The following is a 22698-nucleotide window of genomic DNA, read 5'->3' as shown; positions in this document are numbered from 1 at the left end:
TGAACGACAAGATTGTAGTGCAGACATCAAGGAAGCCAGGTAATCTGTCAGCATATTACAATCAACATCAGTGATTTTACGAATTATAGGCGTCCCCCACATATTTGGTGGCCTACCGAAGACCACCTCATACGGGGATAGCCCTGTTCGAGAATGTGCTACCATTCTCATGTAAAAGAGCGCAACTGGTAAGGCTACTATCCAGTCGACACCTTTTTCTCTACAGATTTTGGACAGTCTAATTTTCAGAGTTTGATTATGGCGTTCCACGAGACCTGCTGCCTCGGGATGTCGGACACAGTGAAATTTCCATTGATAGCCTAACAGAAGTGAAACGTGTTTCATTAGCTCGGATGAGAACGGCTGACCGTTATCTGAGTACACGACACGGGGCATACCATACCGTGGGAAGAATTCTCGAACTAACTGTTTGGCAGTAGTCGGGGCAGTGTAATCTGAAACCGGGTAGGCTTCTGTCCAACGGGAAAGAGCACATACAACTACGAGGACATATTTGAATCCTCGACATCGTTCCATCTGGATATAATCCATCTGGAGGACTTCAAAAGGGTGATCGGGAGGTTGGAATCCACCTTGCTCTACAGGAATACTTTTACCGGGATTGAACTGACAACAAATCATGCAGGTACGTACTTTCTGTTTGGCTGCTGCTCGCAAGTGTTTGTTGAACCAAATATGTTGGATACTATCTAGCATAGCTTTTTCTCCTAGGTGTGCTGGACTGTGTATTGTGTTAATGATGACTTGAACCATGGAGTCGGGGAGAAACCATATAGATTTTCCCTTCGTCATCCATCCTTGATCCGTTTGGATCCCTCCTAGTTCAGTCCATTTCTTTATTTCCTCTGGTGTAGCATGTGTCTGTATGTCAATTACATCAAGGGTGGGATCCTTAACTGTCATGCAGTGTGTCAGTGTCGGAACTATTGTCTTTGTCGTGTCAGTTGTATGAGTCTGATTCTGAGCAGTCTGTTTAGCTGTTCTGTCAGCTAGGAAATAATGTCAGTCACTTTCGTATGGGCCTTGCACTTCATAATCGATATTGTAGTAGGTAGATGAATTACATCTAATAGAGCTTGAATGAGGGGTCCGTGTTGGATGTGGGCACCGTGAGAAGTTAAATAACCTCTTTCGCGCCAAAGAACGCCGAAGTCATGGACGACTCCGAATGCATAACGTGAATCTGTGTATATGTTGACTTTCTTATTTGTGGCTTGAATACAGGCTTGTGTCAGAGCAATGAGCTCTGCTGCTTGAGCTGACAAGGTGTTAATACAATTTGTTTCAATAACTTCAGTGTCTGTTGTGACTGCATAAGCGGCCACTAACTCTCCTGTACTTGTTCTCATGCATGAACCCTCTACATACAATGTCAGATCTGGATCTGGTAATGGAATATTTGTCAAGTCTTGTCTGGGTTTCGTTGTAACAGTAATGACTTCAATACAATCATGTGCCAATGGGTCTGTTCCACTTAATGGCAAAAGTGTGGCAGGATTTAATGTACTACAACGTCTGATTTCTATGTGTGGCTGGAACAATGTTAGTTCGTAACCCGTCAGTCTTGCTATAGTCAAGTGTTGTGTTTGTGTCCGATTCAAGAGAACCTCTACTGCGTGTGGTACTTGTACTGTCAATTGATGTCCTAATACTATGGCATCGCTTTGTCTAATCGCTAAAGCTGTTGCTGCGACTGATTTCAGGCACGCAGGAAGAGCCTGAGCTACGGGATCTAACGTACTAGAAAAATAAGCACATGGTTTGTGTGATCCTGCTTGTTCCTGAGTGAGTACTGACAAGGCAGTACCTTCGCGTTCTGTAACAAAAAGTGTAAAAGGTTTACTGTAACATGGTGTTGCTAAAACAGGTGCTTGACATAAAGCTTTCTTTAAGCTTTCAAAAGCTTGTGTATGTTCCTGGGTCCAAGGGAGGACAGTCGATGTCGCTGCCTCCTGGGTTGTCAACTGAATGAGGGGTTTTGCTAGAAATGCATATTGAGGGATCCACTGCCTACAGTACGAAGTAAGACCTATAAATGCCCGCACCTCCTTTTGTGTCTTGGGTGGCGGCATGTTAACAATTAACTGGATGCGGTCAGATGTAAGCTGTCTTCCCCCCTTGGACAGCAAGTGCCCAAGGTACACAACTTGCTGGACACAGAATTGCAGCTTTGAAGGGGACACCTTGTGGCCCTTGTCGGCTAGGAATTGTAAAACCGTCAGTGATGCTTTTTCACATTCAGGTTCGCTTCGGGCGGTGATCAGCAGATCATCGACATACTGAAGCAGGGCAGTGTTAACTGGCATGTGGATACTGTCAAGTTGTCTTTTCAGTGCTTGGCTATAGATACTGGGGCTTTCTGTGAATCCTTGAGGTGCGCGTGCGAATTTAAAACTTCGTCCATTTAAACTGAATCCGAACAAATATTGACTTTCCGGATCAATTGGGACGCTAAAAAAGGCGTTCTTGAGATCAATTACAGTAAAGAACGTTGCTTCTGAATCAATAGCTGTTAGTAATGAAGAGATATCTGGGACCACGGGGTATTGTGGTACAATGCATTTATTCAATTCGCGCAGATCAATAACTAATCGATATACTGGCGGTGCTTTTGGATCAGTTCGTTTAAGAATCGGAATTATCGGGGAATTACATACATTGGAGTCGGTTTCCACAACCACTCCTTGTGTAATGAGCTCGTCAATGATTTGCAGCAAAGCCACTACAGCATCTGGAGGCAACTTGTATTGTCGCATTCGTGGTAGTACCACTCCTGCTTTGAGTGTGACTCGATATGGTGTAATGTGCATGCAACCAACATCAGTGGGGCCTTGTGCCCATAAATGTGCAGGTAAATTCTGTAACCGGTGATCCATGTCTCTGGACACGTAGTGACCTTTAAAGTCACGCAAAAATAATCGTACTCCTTCCGGAGAACAACATATTATAGCTCCTAGAGCTTTTAGTGTCTTTATACCTAACAAGTTTTCTGGACATGATTTAGTAAGCAATAAATCTGTAGTTCGTGTCAATGGACCAACCGTAAGTGGAAGAGGTAGCGATACTTCATTAATAATAGGCTTTCCTGAGAATCCAAGGGAAATATTCTGTGAGCCTGAGAGGGGTGCCCCTGGAACTTCGTTGTGACTTATAGTTGTTCTGCTTGCCCCTGTATCAACTAGAAATTTTCTATCTTTCCCTAATACTTGACTATGTACATAAGGTCCCTCTTGGTCTACAGGAACCTCAATAAGGGGTAAGCCAACTTCCTTCTCTAGGCTATTTCATGTGTATCGCTGATAATCGGGATAGTCAGCTTGTGCATACTGGTACATCTGTTGTGTCGTTGTTTGAGTCGCAGCAATAGGCTGCGGCTGTGATATTGCTACGGTCTGTTGTGGAACTGGCATAGGTTGCACATGCTGAGGTACTTGTTGTTGGATCTGATCCTGTCTAGGTGGACGTGGTCTCTCCTTGGTTTTACCCGTAGAGATATTATGTTTCAGAACTGCACAATCGTGTATATAATGACCTGGCTGTTTACAATAGTTGCATGTCCCTTTTACAGGAACCGCTGGATCACTGGACTGTGTCGTACCCCTTTTATGACCGTCAGCTGGAACTGACTGAGCAACAAGCATTTTCATTTTCGTGTCTTTCATACGTCTTTGTTCATGTTCTTGTTCTTCTCTAATTCTATTGTGGTGATATTGTAACATTTGTAACATCTGTGACGGGGTGTTACCTTGCCAAGTACTCTCGAATTTCAATACTCTATTCTTAACTTGGGGCAGGGAATTTTCGACTAGTTTTGTCACAAACAGATGTGGATACGACTCACTATTTGCTTTTATGCCACTATTAATACCAAAACATTTTTCAAATCGGGAATAAAAATCACTAGTGTCTTCGTCTTGTTTTTGTTTACAGGCTGAAATTGCACCCCAGTCTTCCTTTTTCGTAGTTAATAGACGTGGCAGTACTTGCACTAATAATCCTGGTAATGCTGTAGTCTTTTCCCCAAGCCCTGAGCCTGCAGTTCGGGCCTTTTCTTCGTTTTCTAATGCTGTCCAATCTATCTTTTGGTCTCCCACCTCCCATTCCTTTTCTTTGAGTTTCTCGTAAATACCGGCAGGCAATAATACTTTTAATATTTTCATAATGTCAGGGTAGGTATAATCTCCCATGAGTAACATGTCTTTTATCTCACGGTGGAAACCTGCTGGATCTTTGTCATGGCTAGGTACTACTTTTTTCATTTCTAATAATTCAATTTTAGTTATGGGCGTGTACACAAACACGCGTTTAAAAATATTGTCTTCACCTTTGACTGGGTGCACTTCGCGTAAAGGATTCTGTCTGTCTATGTGATACGTTTTTCTTTCCACGGTGGGAACTGAAACATGTTCTGGGCATACGAAGACAATGTACTGGTGTCGATATTCTAGAATTTCTTTAATTAAATCAGTACCCGAACCTCTCCATTTATTCGTGAGTAATTCTATCAATATATCAGGTAGGGGACCAGGATCGGAGTGTTGGCTTTTATATAATATAAGGAGGTGTTGTATCATGTATATACCAGCTAAACGCTGTTCGTCTGGGGTAAGATTCAGAAGCGTGTGTGCTAGCGCATCATCACTGTATTTTTCAGAACTGTCAGCCCATTGTACTGCTGACCTAGCTAATTCTTGTTCATCCATAGAATCGAGCATATGATACCCCCTTCAGTCTCGGAGTAATTTATCAGCAGCCTGGAATAGGTGTTCAGGGGACCTCGTATTTAACATAGGGGCTTGAAAATTTCTGTTACATTCTGGACGTATCGGACGTATTGGATCATTAAAATATCTGGTATTGTTAAAAGATCTTCCCCTACCTACATAAGCTATCGTTTCTAATTGTCCTGTGGACATTTCTGATTCTTCCTCCTCCTCTCCCTCTGATTCAGTTTTGTCTGCCTCTAATCTGATTTTATGTATTCGTTCTACTTCTTTGCGGATCTTTCGGCACATAGCTACTATACACTTCTGTTTATCATGTTTTCCTTCTGATATATTCTGACCCCATCTGGTAAGTACTTGCATTTCATCCTGATCTACCTCAGGCCTATCTCTGTTTCTGATCAAGCAGTTTATGAGGAAGCTTAACAGTAGTCTCTGTATATCTACTTTCTGGTATTCCATGGCCTTGTCAATACTTTCAGGGCCTCTCCCTGATTGGACAAAGTGATATATATTGTCTAGATGAGCAACCATTCCTGGTAGTGTCGTTAAATATATTGAAGCTCGTCGTATACGTAGTGATGACAGCAGCATTCTGTCGTTTTTACCGGGCACTGGATCATATCTACAATCCACAAGATGTTCCTTAAACATGTCGGATCTTGCTGTTTGAGGTGTACGTTGGTATGCTAAATCTCTAAAGGTCAATTTATTTCCTGGCGGTGGCGTGGAAAAAATCGCTGTCGCACCTCCTGTCGCACCTTCTGAGGTGCTAGGCGCGAAAGGATTTGTTGAATGTAAGGTAGAGACTGTAGATGCAGGAAAAGCGGTAGAAACAGATGAAACTGTTGGAATGTGAGGAGGAGTTTGTTGTTGTGGAGTTGGGGGCGGATGATCTTGGGGTTGAGCACCATCGACAGGTGGTGTGTGTGGCGGCGGAGCATTAACATACTCGGGAGCTACATCGTCTAAATAGGAAGAAAGGAAAATATCTTTTGCGGTCTTGGGATGTGCTTTAATCGGGAGTAATGGAGGTGGCAGATCTTTCGGTACCTCCGGGGTGGCCTTAGGTAAACCTTCGGCCAGAAGAGGATACATACCATTCATAAGAGTGTTTCGTTGCCTGTCTACTTGTTCTGTTTTTACTCGGATACCTTCCTCAATTAATATATTTTCTCGGGCTTTATTTGAATTCTCCCTACTTTTCTCTTCTTTTCTGAGCGCTTTCTCTGTGCGTCTATGCGATTCTTTACGCCATAATTCAATGGCATCTTTCTGTGACTGTCTGGCTTTCTTTTTCCATAATTCTTCTTCTACTCTCATGATGCAATCTGCATCCCATGTCCCAGCTGCGGGCCATCTCTGACTTTCTGCCAAATCCTTGGTGTAGTCCACCCATAAATCAAGATATAATACGGCATCTAGGCCATGTTTATGGTACATAAAGTACCCTGGAGTGTCCCTAGGTGGAATGGGAACAGCTTCTTCGAGTACCCCTTTTCTAGTTTTGATCTGTCTTAATTTTGAAAAGAACGGCATCTTTAAACCTTGCTACTTACTTAAACTCTTAATACCTGGACTTGAACACAATTAATACAATAAACACAATAATGAACACTCATTCATACCACAATTTTTAAAACATATTGAAACATTTAACATTTAACGAACAATGATAATCAGAAGAAAACTAGTTACCGACATAATACTAATACTAGATAATACTGGATTATACACAAGATATACTAGATATACTGCTAAACAGTACAGATACACTGCTGAAACAGTGCAGACCGGATCTGTGTACCCAAACCCGTCTTGACTGGCACAAACTAATGTGCACGTCTAAATGCCTCCCCAGCAACGGTACTCACCGGGAAGCACGGAACGGAAGGCCTCGGAACTGAACTGGACTGGACCGGACTGGACTCGACTCGTGAACAGGACTTCGGAACCTGGTGGGCCTCTGTATACCTTGGATCTTGCTCTTTCAGCTAGGCTCTGGTCGGGATCCTTCGCACTTCTCACCGCCTCGTCTGGGTGTTGATCGCAGCCTCAGTCACCCCCGCTTAGCCGGAGGGAGATACAGGAAATCCTGCGGGTACGCGTAGTTGTCCGTCCAGCTGTGGCAGGAGACCGGGCCTGCAACGCACCTCCGGCGCGTGAGATGGGGAAAGTGTCCCTATTCGGGCGCCAATTTATGTTTTTTCTTTCCATCTTTCGATCTTTTTGTTGAGCTAACAGGGACCTGGATATTTAGAGAACATGAGGCAAATTCCTTATGAGGACCTAGAATAAAGAAATGCCAAATACATGTCTATTTTCATCACCAATTTACAATTGCCATCAAATCCACATACTCTAAGACAAGAAAGTCTAACTTAAAAAATGACACACATACATTAACGATTACTCATGGAAAACATGTATCTATAGCCTCAATTTGAATGGTCAGTACATGAAATCGCATTTCATAATCAGATTTAATAGCAGTCAATCATTACAAATCATTACAAATAGCCACACAATGCAATACAAATTCAATAAGAACATTTGCTGCTGACCTAAAAGAGAGAGAGAGAGAAACATTGGAAAAATCAAGACTCAGCATTTAGATCATTCAAACCAAATATGATTGTGATATTGTCTGTCTTTGATAGAGATCTGATCAAGTCAGAACTGAAACACAGCGTGCCACAGAAAGGAGTCATCTAACCCTTCAGCCGAAAGGTTATTTCCTACTCAACTTTACCAGCAGGCAAAGTGCAGGTTTTAAAACAGTCAGGAAAGTTCAGTTCGAAGGGTTGGAATGAAGGAAAATCAAAGGTCAGTCCGACAGCGTGCCAAAGGGCAATTATACATCCAAAAGTTCACGGTTTACACCTACAAAATATCTTCGATTGGCCCATATGGTTTCCATTGGTTGTTCACAGTGGGCTGCTCATGGTGTGATCAATACCTCATTTAGAAATCCAGAAGCATTAAGTAATCCTTTTGCAAATTCATTAAGTTCCAATTATATTATATTTACATCCTTTCCTCACAAGTAAGAAAACTTAATTTTACTCACAGTCTGTCCATTCCCATGCGCTCTCTCTGGGTTTGTAATAGTATTGATACATTTCTGTCAAATGTGTTGCCAGATCGAAATTGAGTCCATTGTTGTAAAATACAGAAAAGAAACTTCACGAAAGGTTCTCAAAGCGTCTAAAGGGACTACTTCAGTGAATCCAAATCCTTCATCCTTACTTGAGGGGCAACCATAGTTTAAAGATCACCCCACTTCCACATTGGCAGACGAAAACTGGAGGTGGTAGAATCCTTCCCGTACCTTGGGGCCATGTTTGATAAAACACAGTCGTGGACAAGTACGGTTGAGAACAGGGCTCTAGTGATGGAGAGGAGTCTGGGTGCAATCTCGGGCTTTGTTAAGAAGTTGGGATCTAAACCTCTTGAACCAATCAAAACTGTCTACCAAGCAAAGACAGTATCCACTGCCTCCTATGGGGCAGGCTTGTGGGGGTATGACGACCGTAGATCAACTTCAAAAATTGGAAGACAGAATTTTTAAGGGCAAAGTTTTGCTCCCCAGATGTTCCCCAAATTATATCTGTCACTTAGAGTTGGGATTGCCCTGTGAGACTGATCGCATTAAGTTAGCACTGATCATGTGATGGCACTCTATATGGTGCAGGGATACAGTTAGTTTAACATAATCTATTATAAAAAATTGCTTAAATCTAGATAATTCCCACAAAAGTACCTAGCTTCAGTATGTGAAGTCAACCTTGGTTGCAATTGGGCATAGAGAATTGTTTCATGACCCTAGCGCATGCCGGAAGATTCCAAAGCATGAATTTAAGACTTTCTTCTTAAATAATGCTGCCTTTGACCGACAGGAATTTAACTGTGCAAAGAAACTAGTTGCCCAATATCATCAAACACCTTTAATCCTAGTGGGGGAGTATTCTTATTTAGGAATCACCAACATACCACAGCATAGATATATTTTAATAAGATTCCAAATGAATTTAATGCCTCTGATGAAGTTTAACCATTCTGACTTGTCACTCTGCCCTTGTGATAAGGTTTCAAAGCAGTCAGATCTCCACATAGTTTTATTTTGTGGTTTTTACAAAGAAGAATGTGCAAGATTCATTTTCCCTATTTTAAGACGCCTTAATTTTAAGCAATGCTGTGTAGAATGTAATTTTTTTAAGAGACTCACCGACCCTTTTATATGCTGTTCAATAGCTTCTTTTTTTATGGGCCTGCTTTAGAAAAAGGAAAACATTGTAGCTTAGCACTTTATAAACTGGCATTTTAAGATTTTCTCCTTCACAAGCTGTTATGGATTAAATTAATATTGTGCTAGTGTATTGATTAGCTATGGGCAAACCCTACCATATTTTTTCTTATATGTTTTCTTGTACTGTTATGATTTGTATTTTAATGGATCGAATAAAGAATAAAGAAAGAAAGACTACTTCAACTAGATTCTGCTTTTTGAGCAGAAAAAGAGAAAAGCATCTGAGGCCCACATGAAATTTCGCTGAATCATCACCACGTTATGATTACTATAAAACACACATGAATTATTCTATTTCGACTTCCTTAATTAATTCAAGCAGTATTTTTCTTTAAAGGTTATATGTCAGAATTAGGCACTACTAAACAAAATCATTTCCATGTTCAAAACAAATATTAACGCATCATTATCAAGTTCATGTTATCATATAACATTAGAGTAAGCTGTAGGTTTACATACTATTGATTATTCTTAAATTAAGCATTTTTATAATTTCAGGTGCTTTATTGTGCAGACATTAATTCAGTTTGACATATTTTAGAAGTTATCGTCACCACACTTTCCATGTTCACTAAGTTTAATTTCTCAAAACACGTGATTACATGCATCTCTCTGTTTACAATTTCACATTTTCATATTTTCAAACACTTCTACATGCTTTTACGATGCAGTACAAAATCTCACGTTTTTCGACTTAAGTAGTTTATATGTTTTCATCAAGAAATAATTGTTGCAAATCTCTTTTGATAGCAAGAATTGATTGTGGCAAACGGCCTTTAACATTTACGCTCCATCACAAGTTTCTGTATTTAACAATATTTAATGTGGACTAAAGCTGTACATATTGATTGTGGAGTTCTCAAGTTTTCCTTTATGACATCAACAGTTATTATAAAACATCATGGAGTTTCTGTACAAATGTATTAACAGTCAAAGAAAACTGTTTAATTCCATAACAGGCTTGGGATTGTTGAATAGGAGATGTTCGTTTTTCAACGAATTACTCTCAAATCTTGAACAAAATTATTTTTGGACATCACATGCTCACCAGAATGTGAGTAAAATCGCGACAATGACTGTATGTGGTGTAAGACCGTTTCTTTTCTCAGACCTGTGGTGATGTTGGCACGCTAAATTAATGATGAGCAGATCCAGCATCTCTCATCCTTGTGGTTTTGTGTTTCTTCAGTCACAGCAGCACATTCTGGAATCCAAGCTGGAGTGTATGCAGAGCTTTAAGGATGGAATCCTGTCAGAAACTCTGTGCACAGAGTCCCACCTTGCTACGCCATTCTCTAAGAAGAGGAACGGGGCAACAACACTAACAGAATCTATGCTCAAGCTGATTACCATGGAGTCAAAAATGGTATATACAGGTTAGTCAAATTAAACAAATAGATATGTAACTTTAGTTATATGTTATACAATATCTACTTATTTGCTTATTTAAAGTTTAGCAAACAAGGGTTCAATACATCATTCCCTTCAAGTTTAATTTAAGAAGTACTTTAATTTGCTTTAGAATAAATGGCAAGTGCAGCTTAAATGTTCTCTAACCCACTACCTTATTTTGAGAAATCGGATTGGACGGCACTGGTTCTTCTCTATTATTAAGAGCACCACCATGGTGCCTCATCCTCTTTGCTTCTACTTGCCATTACTTTGATTCCATTACTTCAACAGTAATTACATAGTCATTGCATCACTTTCACCCTTGGATCTAGACTTTGAGTTTTATGCCAAACACATAGGCAAAGCAAAAGTCAATTTAAGAGTAATAATAGATTATAAGAATGAAATAAGTAATACATGATAAATATTTGACATTAAAATGTTAAGTGCATCACATGTAAGACTACTGGATTGGGGCAAATGTGCAATTTTTAATAAAATGTTAATTTAACAAAAATGTATTACATTCATTTAAACATTATAACAATGTTGGGTTACCCCTTTAATGTAAGTTTATGATTATAATTTAATTCATGTTCATATTTTTAAATATTTAATAACTGTTAGAGTTAGTTTAAGTATGAGGATACCCGTTGAGTTTCATTTAATGGTATAAAGAACTGTTATTATTGTTGTTATTACTGTGGCAGCTGTGCAGTCACAGAGCAAACAATGTTCTGCTTCCTGAGAAAGTTGGAAGATGAAATGTTGTAGTCAGAATATTTTTTTTGTTCTTTGGTTAATCCAACTGGTTGAGTCATTTCCTCCTTGGACAACATAAGGATTATTCATATCATTCAAGATTTAACATTTCTAATAGTGACATTTTAGGATATGCTTGGTAATTTACTGGTAAGTATAACATTTGTTAGTGATAGGGTCAGGGGTAGGATGGGGGATTGCATCATTATTTAATATTTTGTAGGGATTTGTTAGAGTTCCGTACTTTTATAAAAAGCATTTAATTTTACTGTTACATATTTAAAAACTGTTTGTACGAGTTAAGATTCTGGCTAGTGGTAAGATTAAGGGTGACAATATACTTTAATGCCACTCACAAATGGGTTTTTGGTCTTTTGCTTGGCCGAAGTACATATTTTTTATTCAGTTGTTACTCTACACTTAAGTATGTATTTGGTTGTTGAACCTTCCCATAATCAATATGTCAACTCCGAGTACCCTTTAAAGTAGAGGGGTATAAGATGTAACTGCGAAATAATTGGGCAAGTCAGAGAGCAGTTTAGTATTTGGTTGCGAATGCCTCTTTTTGAATGTGCAATGTGAAGATGATATAATTAGTCACTACCATAGTAGTGTGAAATGGTGCACAGGATAGCAAAATGAACCATTTTTCTTGTTTTGCAGATCCTACAGATTTGTGCATTTTCACTAAATAGGTGATTAGGTGATGTAGGACTTGGCCTTTTTGGCTAAAGTTTCCTAAACTTTTTTGCTTTCTCCCTAGACCGTTTTCCTGACCTAGAATAGTCAATTTAGATGCTTTGGGTACTTTACCACTGCTGATCAGTGTCAAAGTATAAGAGTTCCCTGTTTAAAATGTAATGGTGATTGTTTGGCCGCCATGATTGGAATGTTTGCCTTACTAGTAAAAGTCCCTAGTGATGTGCACTGTGTGTGCAAGGGCTAGTAATGCAATGGAGCGCAGAGAAGGGAACTCATGACTTTAGTGTAGGGCCTGCGTGCAGAATGCTAAGTTAGCATGTTGTCCTGACAAGTGCAACCACCTGTCAAGCCTGACTTTCCCTTTTACATACACATTGGGCACCCCGGTGGTAGATACCAGGTAACCCCTTGGCAGGGTGCAGTGTAGGTAAAAGGCAGAACATATACTGAGGTGTGTGCTATGTTTTGACAGTGAAAAACTCTCCATTTCACTTTTCACTGCTAAAAGTTTCCTGTCAGTTTTAAATGGAGAGGTGACGTTTAGTATGTATGAGCTCACAGTGTTATAACACATCTTTCTGTGAAGGTGGTTTTGTCACTGTGTGTTCATAAACCACTCTTTTAGAAAGTGGCTGAGTTTTGTGCTCTGAGCATTTCTGTGTGTCTCTGAAATATGGATTATCTGTCTGGAACTGAAAGGTGAGAGGAGCTGGGAGAGGTCTTGGCCCAGGGAGGGGTTGAGATGGCACCAGGCTGCCCTGCATCTGGAGAGTAGGGGGAGGAGAAGCCCGGGAGTTGAACAGGCCTGGGCTGGTGCTATAAACCAATTGACCCATCTCCTGCTGAGTGATTAAGGATCCAGACCCCCAGTATCAAAGGGAGAGAGGTGACACTGGGAGGGAGACACCCAGAACTGATTTATGGAGGGGTCAGGGACCCCTGAGCACATACGAACTTCAATGACATTAAGGGGTATAACAAGGAGAGATGAAACCCCTGAAAGTGGGAATGAAACAGAAATGGATTGAGACTTTAAAGGCTTGGACCCATTTTGTGGTCAAGAGGAACCTCTGCTAAAGAAGGAGCAACTGAAGAGACTGCTGTGGATAGACCAATCCATACTTTATGATCTGGGGCTGGTCTGCAGTTTGCTATTCTAACTAAGGGAGAGGTTGTTGGGACTGTGCTTGGAGTCGCTGGCCCGAGGTGAGCTGGCTCCCTGTTTGGAAATACAGGATCATAAACGTTTCCGGAGAAGTCCCAAGCAACGCGGTGTGTGTGTGCTTTTGCAGCTTGAGATCCTCAGAAGTTGTGCCGTGTGATCGTGGGCACGCAGGAGTAAACTAAGTCTTGAACGCGCTGGGTGTGTGTCGAAGTGCAGGCCAAGGCATTGGTGAGGAGCGTCTGGTCGTGGTGTGCATGGGGAGACGAGGTGAGGCTCGGACGCTCAGTGTGCGTGTCGTGGTGCAGCTCGGGTGTTGGTGAAGAGCGCCTGGGCCTCGTGTGCACCAACGGAAGAAGTGAGTCTGGCGCGCTGGGTGCGTGTCGTGGTGCAGCCTGGGTGTTGGTGAGGAGCGCCTGGGCCTCGTAGGCACCAAAAGAAGAAGTGAGTCTCGAACGCGCTGGGTGCGTGTCGTGGTGCGTGTCGTGGTGCAGCCAGGGCATTGGTGATGAGCACCTGGGCATCGTGTGCACTGGGAGAAGAGCTGAGACTCGGACGTGCAGGGTGCGTGTGGAGGTGCAAGCAGAGCGTTGGTGAAGAGCGCCGGATCGTCGTGAGCGCCAGAGAAGAGGTGAGTCTCGGACGTGCGGTGTGCATGTCGAAGTGCAACTGGAGGCACTGGTGAGGAGTGCCTGAGTAAGGGGGTGCAACGAATTGGAAGTAAAGTCTCCACAGTGCTGAGGGCGGATCTCGGTATGGCCTGAGACCGCCGGAAGGAGGGCCAAGTCATTGGGCCCTCAGAGTCACACGCAGCGGCCCGGACCGGAAGCCACCGAAGAGCTGATCTGCCGGCCTGAGTCCGCCGCACCCCGTGACGGAGTTCTGGATCAAGACCCCAGTCGTTGACGTCGGGGAGAAGAGTGGGGTCGCACCCCCCCATGTAATGTGGATCAACACCTGGGGTGTGGTGCGGGCCCGGAGGTACACTCTCTGGACCTCCCGGTTCAGTCAGCTGCGTGAGCCGTTGCTTCGGCTCAGAGCCCGGCCCGTGCTGACCCAAGGAGGGGCAGTGCTGGGGCCGGAGTGGGAAGCAGTACTTTTGTGTCATCATTTGATCCATAACGGGGGCACTGTTAACGGAGCACGTAAAACTGTCGTATTACACTTTGCATTATTGCTGCTAACGAACTATCGAACTTTCGTATGACGCCTGACCTCATTTGTGCCTGACGAACTACATGCTTGGTGCGCTATGCACTGTGTTATTTTTCCCTTGAATATTACCTGATTTTAATGTGGCGCATTGCATTATTTCTTCAGTGCATAGTATCTGAGTATAACGTGGCGCAGTGTATTATTTCTGCACCGTACAGGATTGTAGCATGACGCATTGCTTAGTTTCTTCCTGGTACAGGGCATGCTGGTGGTGATACGCATTGCATTATTCCTTCAATTGCAAAGTACATTTTTTTTTTTTTAATTATTCAAACACTATATTGAAATGGTCCTTTTTCTCTCTCCATGCCGTGTTTAATGAGGTAGATATGGATAAGCTATTTCATAAAAGCGATATAACAGAAGAGTTGAACAATCCTACGCAAAGAAAGATTAGTTTTTGGATAAAAAAATTAAAAGCTGATAATTCAGCGGAATTGTATAATAAAGTCAGAGACAGATGGACAAAGAGGGAAGATATTGAAATTGATAGACCAACGTGGAACAAAGTCAATACATTTAATAAATCAATTTTTCGAGGCTCTAGCTTTACACGTATGCAATTTTATGGTAAGTGGCTAATCTACAGAACACCCTCATTCCTACACGGTATATATCCCCATGTTATGGATAAGTGTTTCCGCTGTGAAGAAAAAGGTACATGGAAACACATAATCTGGGAGTGCCCTAAAATACAGGAGCTCTGGAAGGAGATAGGGAAATATCTCAGTAATATCATTAAAGCCACTATTACTTTTGATGAACTAACTTCAGTTCTTGGTTGTTCCTCGACCTCTACTCCTAACGATGAGGCCTTATTTATTGCATCTCTGATAGCAAAATCGCTCATTTTGCAGTGTTGGAAATCAGAGAAAGTACCAACCTTACAAGCATGGAAGGCAAAATTATCCAAAATCCAGAGAAGGGAAAGAAAATATGCATTGAGATCAGGGGCGCTGAGGAAATATGATAAATATTGGAGTATGTTCGAGTGTTAGATTTCCTCTGCTGGATAATGATTTTAACGTTTTTTTCTCTTCGATTGTTAATTGACTGCATCATGCACATTGCACTTTATGAATATTTTTTTTTTTTTAAATTGTTTGATTTTGAATATATATATTTAACTGTAGTTAGCCTTACCTGATCATGACATGAATTGTGTTTTGCACTTTCCTAACTTTATTGCTAGGGGGGAAAACATATATGATACGCTATGTAATGTTTATTTCTGTCTATGAACTCTCAATAAAAAAATAAAAAAATAATTGCTAAGTACATGACTGTGGCGCTACGTATGGCATTATTTCTCTGTTGCACAGTATAAGAGAATATTGTTGCGCAGTGCAGTGATTCTAGCAATACGACTGGCCTAACCTTTTGGAAATGTTTAGAAGTGAGCTTAACTGTTGTTTAGAAGCGGTGGTTGGGATTAGAACCTACCAACCCACTGGAAAGAATACTACCTATGCTTATATGTTGATTTTGTCTTGTGTGGTCGCATCGTATAATTGCTTATATCAAGATTATACTCTTTTTATTAAAACTCGTGTGGAGTCTATTTGTGGTGACATCATGGGGTTGCTGTGAACGTGGTTGCACATACTGAACACTCGTGCTTAGAGATAAGCCTGGCTGCTCGTGCCAAGCTACTAAGAGGGTGAGCAGGGCTATCTCAGACGGTGTCCTTACTTAGCCTAAAGTTGAAGCGAGGGGTCGGGGACTCCCGCCTCCAGCATTTGGTGGCGGCGTTAAGCGATAAAGACCCACTTCCAACAGGTGAAAATTCAATCACTCAATCAATCCAGCATTTACACAGTACCGCAAATCCCTGTTAGGGTCTCATGGCACTGGAGTTTGCTACGTGCTTCGTGGTGATCTGCTCATTCAAAGAGCCAGGGTTTGAGTGCTTTTCTGAATTGCTTGAGCACTGAGGCAGTCCTGAGTTGCAGTGGAAGGTCATTCCAAGCTTTGGCTGCCAGCTGTGAGAAGTAGCATCCTCCACTGTTGCTTCATCGGATCTGGAGGGGGGCGGCGAGGAAGAGGGGAGCGGATCATAGGTGTCTGGTCAGTTGGTGGTAGGTCATGCGTTTATTGATGTATGCTGGTCCTTTGTTGTGTAGGACTTTTTATGCGTGAGTCAACATCTTTAACTGCCATCTCTTCTGATTCAGGAGCCAGTGTAGCTTCTTGAGGTAGGGTGTGATGTGGGACCATCTAGGTAGGTCGAGGATGAGTCTTGCCACTGAGTTTGGTAGTGCCTGAAGTCTCTTTCGGAGGCTTGCAGTGATTCCTACATAGAGTGTATTCCCATAGTCCAACCTGATGGTGCTGAGGTCCTGCGTGACGGTCCCTCTGGTGTTGACTGGGAGCCACATGAAATCGTGCGGAGCATGTGTGAGATGTGGATGCAGGTGGATGAGACTGCGTTTACCTGTTTCTTCATAGATAGCTTGTTGTCCTAGATGATGCCGAGGTTGCGGGTGTGGTCTGTCGGGACGGGTGATGGGCCAGGCTCAGCAGGCCACCATGCGTCGTTCCTTGGTGAGGTGTTGTTCCTGAAGATGAGGACTTCCATCTTGTCCGTGTTGAGCTTGATACAGTTGTCTTTCATCCAATCGACAACTTTCATCATACATCTGTGGAAGTTGGCTTTGGTGGTGGAGGGGTCTTCTGACAGCGAGAAGATTATCTGGATTTAGTCAGTGTAGGAGATGATATTGAGTCAGTGCAATCTGACGGTGTTTGACAGGGGGGTCATGTACATGTTGAAAAGGGTAGGGCTGAGGGATGACTTGGGGGACACCGCAGATGATGTTCTTGAGTTCCGAGGTGAAAGATGGTCTGTAGATTCTCTGGGTTCTCCCTGTGACGAAGGAGACAATGCATTTGAGGGTGTTTCCCTGGAACCCGATGTGTCGAAGGGTAATTCAACTTGCACCTTTTTTGCTGTTTGTTAATAACGAATTGTATAGATTTTATCTAGTCAACTTCTAAGAAATATTTGTATGCCATAGCAGAAATGGAGACCATAGATAATGAATGTGTGTGCCACACACACATTGTTTAGAAACTGCTGTAAGTGAGGCACATTGATTTGAATAAAGATATTCTAATTAGTGAATTGTAAATTAATAGCTGATCTGGTTTTGTTTCACAGACACATATTTCTCCTTTGAAAACCAGAGAAAATATATATTTTCAAATTCTTTTTATGTGAACAGCAGGTAAAATCAGATTTTGCCCATGGTTCGTCCTGATGCAAATACAATTTCCCTGAAACTTTATTGCACAAACAAGAGAAAAAGATGTGCAGTGTCACAGTACTTCCAGTCCTTTTACCAACTAACCACAGGCAAATGTGAATCCTCAAACAGGGCGAATGTGATTACATATTTATTATGTCTAGCAGGACCTTTTAGGATGTCACCGAACATATAATGCACAGATTGTGGGATTTACAGAAATTCACTGTTCTGACTTTTGTCGCACTTCATCTGCGGCTCTGCGGGGTCAGTGATACTAGAATACTGAATAGGGCCTTCATGTGCAGTACATCTGTATTCTTCCATTTTATTTCTGTTTTGCATCTCTAACTTGGAAGCAGGGGCCCAGCTATACATAGCACAGAAGCTGCAGTTGCACTGGGGCCCAGTGGTGTGAGAAGTCGTCTGCACCCCGATTTTGTCTGTATTCAACATCCTAAAAAGAGACTTAGGGGCTTGCATTAGCGACCCTACGCAACGTGCAGGGCTTTGAAAATATTTACATCCCCTTAATTACTTCCTTATTGCATTTCTTTCTTGCAGTTTTTTTTATTTTACAAAAAACAAACACACATTTGTTTTCACGTTGCAACATTTTTGAGAAAATAAAATATCACAGATCGCTTTTATTGTCACTTTATAAACTGAAAAGAAAAATCTACAATTTGTCTGGGTATTTTTAATAAACAAAATTAATTTGAGTTTGCATTTTCAAATGCAAAAGGGTTGAATAAAGGGCTTGGCTTTGCTAGGGCGGTGGCAGGAGAGTAAGCTTTTCACTGAAATGGTTAAACTACAACTCAGATTGTTTGTTTTCTGATTTTAGAAAATACAAAGGACCTCTTCTTGAGCAGCTTGCTATATGAAAAAGAAGGCATTGTGTCTAAGTCCCAGGGAGAAGAAGTGATGGAGACTGTCAGGAAGCTCTGCGTTGCCCAGAGCATGAACTTTGCGGTAAGACATTTTCCTTTAAATGGCTGCAGCTTAGTCATTGAAATAATAGGAACTGCTTTGAGAAAGCCTTAATCCCCACGATCTCATTAGGTCATTTTTTGTACCACGTCACAACCTTCAGGGTGGTCTTCTCCATTCGAGAATCCTAATCCTACACCGTGTTTATTCAGATGAGGCTGGCGTATGCAGATGTACTGCCTGTGGCCAACGCGTGTGTGTAAAATCTGATTCCTTATTGCTTGTGTCTTCTTGCATCTAAGGGGCTAAAAATGTGCACATTCGTGCGGGCTACGAATGGCCTGGGTGGTAACGTTCTTCATTCCCATCTGTTGTATGATTCCGGGAAGCGGCACACGGTATGTCAATGACAGTGCACTCCATGAAGCCATAAACAAATAAAAGCATGATAAATAAAGCAGAGCTCACAGACCAACCCCACACCATTCTAAAACACTGATCTATCCTGTAGAATCTACCCCTTCAAAATTCAAGGGCTCCTTTGACTTCACCCTACACAAACCAGAGAATCAAATCGGGGTAGTCACGGGTAACAGCTGTTTCTCTGCCTTGTCTTGGTAACCCTTGCACTACTCTTGGACTCAAGGGTGATGAAGACCGCAGCAAGAAAAGGGCGTAAACAGGGCTCTAAGAGACGTGTTTACTTTATTTAGTTCAACTGCTTGCTCCTTGGCAACAGATAAGTGGACAAGTAGACAACGCTTTAATGTCTACGATGGAAAGGATCTGTGTTGTTATTTTCACTTCCCTTGACATTTTGGTGAGTTGATGTCACTGAGCTTAGGGCAGAGGCTGTTACATATGTCACTGCATGCTTGCCTTTCCTTATTCACCCTGAGAGCTACTGAGCAGCCAGAGTTATATTTCGACACATTTAGTTATCCTTTTTGGATCAGAATCTACACATTTTCCAACCCCATAGTAGGTCTGTCTAGATAATGCTTAGTGCTGCGAACATGTTTGTAGAGAAGGCAAAGATCTCGCCTTCCTCCTGAAATCCTCTAGCAACCGCCACAGCCGTGAAGATGTTTTCAGAACAGTTGTGGTTCTGCGTCAGTCTTCAGGTGGGCTTTGAGTGGTCAGTTGAGAGGATACTGCAGATGGAGTTTTTTCTACAGTGCAATATACGGAAACTAATGAACTGTGTTCCTTAAAATGGAAGCCTAAGTTAGTCCGCCACCAAGTATTCATGGAGCAACCTTACCAATAAAACAAGCATTGGCATAGCCAATAGGTCTCGCTTTTGGGACCTTATAAGTATTTAGTTATGCAGCACAATATCCTTTGTGCAACAACATCAACTGTTGCATGGCTAATCACTTATAAGGTCCCAAAGGCGAGACCTATTGGCTATGCCAATGCTTGTTTGTACAGCAGAGTGGTCCAGCAGCAATCTGCTGCTGTTGGGCCTTTAACATGTTTGTTTTGTTTTATTAAATGAGATATGGGGGTGGGTGATAGAAAGTGATGGATAGGGTAGTGGAGAGAGCGGAGACGGGATTGGTATTCCCACTGTATACTTTTTTTGCTGAGATGCCAACTGTTGGTGTTTTGTGGGAGCAGATAGGATTTCCAGATGGTGCTCAGCGGGAGTGCTGGCTCCACATTTGTGGCTGCTGCTGACGCGAGCCAGGCAGAACTAAAGAAAGGTGCGCTGCCGGTATTATTAAAGATAAAGCGGTGTTATAAGCGGCATCTCGTGAACCAAGCCACACAGAAAAAAAGCAAGGTGCGTGGCGATAATAAAGTTAAAGTGCAGCATTGCGTGCTACCAAAAATTCTATTTTATTTGCACAAATGAGACCAAAAGCCCTGCCGTCATGTTAAAGATAAAGCATGGTGTGCCGTGATGTTCAAATAAAACAGATTGGTTTAATGCAGGCACTCTTACTGAGCAGTACACGCTAAGGAGGAAGCGTGTAGCTGTCGTCAGATACCGGTTGTTGCTATTGGGTGGAAGTGGATAAGATTTCCAGCTGGTGCTTATCGGGAGTTCTGGCCCCACGTTTGTGGCTGCTGCTATAAGGGACATCTTCTGACGAGAGCTGTACAGAACCAAAGAAAGGTGCGTGGACACCGTTATTAAAGATTAAGTGCAGCATGGCGCGCTGCCAAAAATAAAACATAGATTGTTTTAATCCAGGCACTCTCACTCTCACTAAGCAGCGTATGCTAAAGAGGAAGTGTGTAGCTGTCGTCCTGCTGCTATAAGTGGCATCTCCTGACGCGAGCTGTGCAGAATCAAAGGAAGGCATTGCCACTATTATTGAAGTTAAAGCAGTGCTGTAAGTCGCATCCCTTGACGTGACACATGCAGAACAAAAAGGCACACGGCTCCCATTATTAAAGTGGAAGCATGTCAAGGCCTACTGCTAAAAAAAAAAGCATTGGCCGCGCGGCAGTAAAAGTAACGCTGCACGGGCGTGAAAGCGAAAGTCATTGTGATCACTATGAAAGCAAAAGTGATCGCGATCGTGATGACGCGGTAAAGCAATCTAGGGATACGCGCGCAGCAGCGCGCGTGCTTGTGCGCGTGACAGTAAGCTGGTGGCCGCTTTGGTAGCACTTTCAAAAGCAGCTACTAAATGACTCGGCCAGACCAGTGCATGCGCTGGATCAGGCGAGACCTAAAACTAGGCGAAATGGCAATAGTCCAGGCAGATGCTGTGAGGTCTCGGTACAGGACACTGATCATCCTCGCTTGCTGTAGCATCCTCATTTGAAAATGGCACCTATGGCATAGGAGGGACAGACGTTGAGATGGATGTTGATGTCCCGTACGCCCGAGGTGGTTACGCTGCACTGGCCTTCCAGTTCCGTTCATCTCTGCCGGCGTGGATGTATTGCAGTATTGTATTGTATAATCTTTTGTATAGCGCAGTCTGCCACCCTACGGGTACCAGAGACTTTATGATCAGGGGCACATGGCAAACCCCACCCTCTGTCCTGAACAGTGCATGAGGCTGAGGCTTGGTGGTAGTGTCTTTCATTGCAATATGGAGTGTAGGCAGTCCCAGCTTGCCACCTGGTGGTACCAAGCAATATTTGGAGCATGGCATCTTTAAGTGACACATCAAGAACAGTTTAGTTCAGTAACTTTACTGTATGCATTATAAAATCATTACAATATATCCATTCCATCACAGGAAAGAAAACATACAATCAGGAATAACCAGACAGACAATCTCCTTTGACGGGCTTTTTAAAACTAAAACGAATAGGTTGGAACTCCCCTAATGAGCACATGGGATGAATTGAGCATCACTTAATTTTCTAAAAATAATAATTAATAATAATCTATTGCTGTTACAGAATTCCCTCCTCCACATTATCAGGTAAATCCTAGTGTCATTGGTGTCGTAATTACAAGACTAAATTATGTATGAGAACATTTTTAAAATGTGTCCCTTTAACCCATGTGATATGTTGTTTCTGATTCCCCAGAATATGTATTCATTGGTTGTGGATAAAAACGTAGGTGTCTTGTCCTAACGGAGATCAGCCAGGAACAGGCTCCTGTAACGCCATTTTGTCAGTTTCATCACATTACCTCCCATTAATAGTACATAGATTCCCAGTATGGGCTGGTCACTTTCTGGTTGAAATTTAGCCGCCATCTTGAAGATAAATGGAGCCATACTAAATTCACAACCTGGCAACTAATTCAAATGTTGTTGCAGCAATAGGCTCAATACAGATACAAAGAAGCCAGCATGCCATGTTCTGGCAATATGTGCCGCAGGCTTTCATGTATCTAGAGGAGGGGTACAGCACTGTAAAACTTGGGGAACAGTTTGTCTGTGCCTGCTTGAGCTTTGTCTAGCAGGTATTTGGAAGGCTGCCCACAAAAAACGGTTTGTGGGTAGTACTGCTGTACAAGCACCACAAACATCAAGGTTGTTGGTAAGCATTGTTCTACAAATTCATGTCCCAGGAAAGGATGTTTTATATAGATAAATAGCAGCTTCTCAGTTTTTACACCAACAAAGAAATCCCTTTGTTGGTGTGAGTGGGTTGTGCGGTATTCCTCAAGCCAGTAATTTCCTGCTCTCAAAGGGTTTACAAAGCTATATGTGAAACCACAGACAGACACTAAACGTTTAGATATAATTCTGTGCATTGAGGGAACTCTGCTTGCAACCAGATGGTCTTTGGGTATGAGCCTGCTTAGGA

General features: G+C 42.3%; 1 protein-coding gene across 1 annotated transcript in view; it reads left to right on the top strand.

The window, feature by feature from the left end:
- APOLTP (apolipoprotein lipid transfer particle homolog) overlaps nt 1–22698 on the top strand; it is a 1292669-nt gene that overhangs the window by 282469 nt on the left and 987502 nt on the right. The window contains exons 7-8 of the mRNA XM_085632129.1: nt 10244–10430; nt 18380–18507. Of these exons, the coding sequence (XP_085488255.1) occupies nt 10244–10430; nt 18380–18507 (315 nt within the window). The remainder of the gene's footprint in view (nt 1–10243; nt 10431–18379; nt 18508–22698) is intronic.

The sequence above is a fragment of the Triturus cristatus genome, chromosome 10, assembly GCF_964204655.1.
Source record: "Triturus cristatus chromosome 10, aTriCri1.1, whole genome shotgun sequence".
NCBI lineage: Eukaryota > Metazoa > Chordata > Amphibia > Caudata > Salamandridae > Triturus > Triturus cristatus.
The sequence above is the reverse complement of the archived record's forward strand: the minus strand, read 5'-3'. Positions and strand labels throughout refer to the sequence as shown.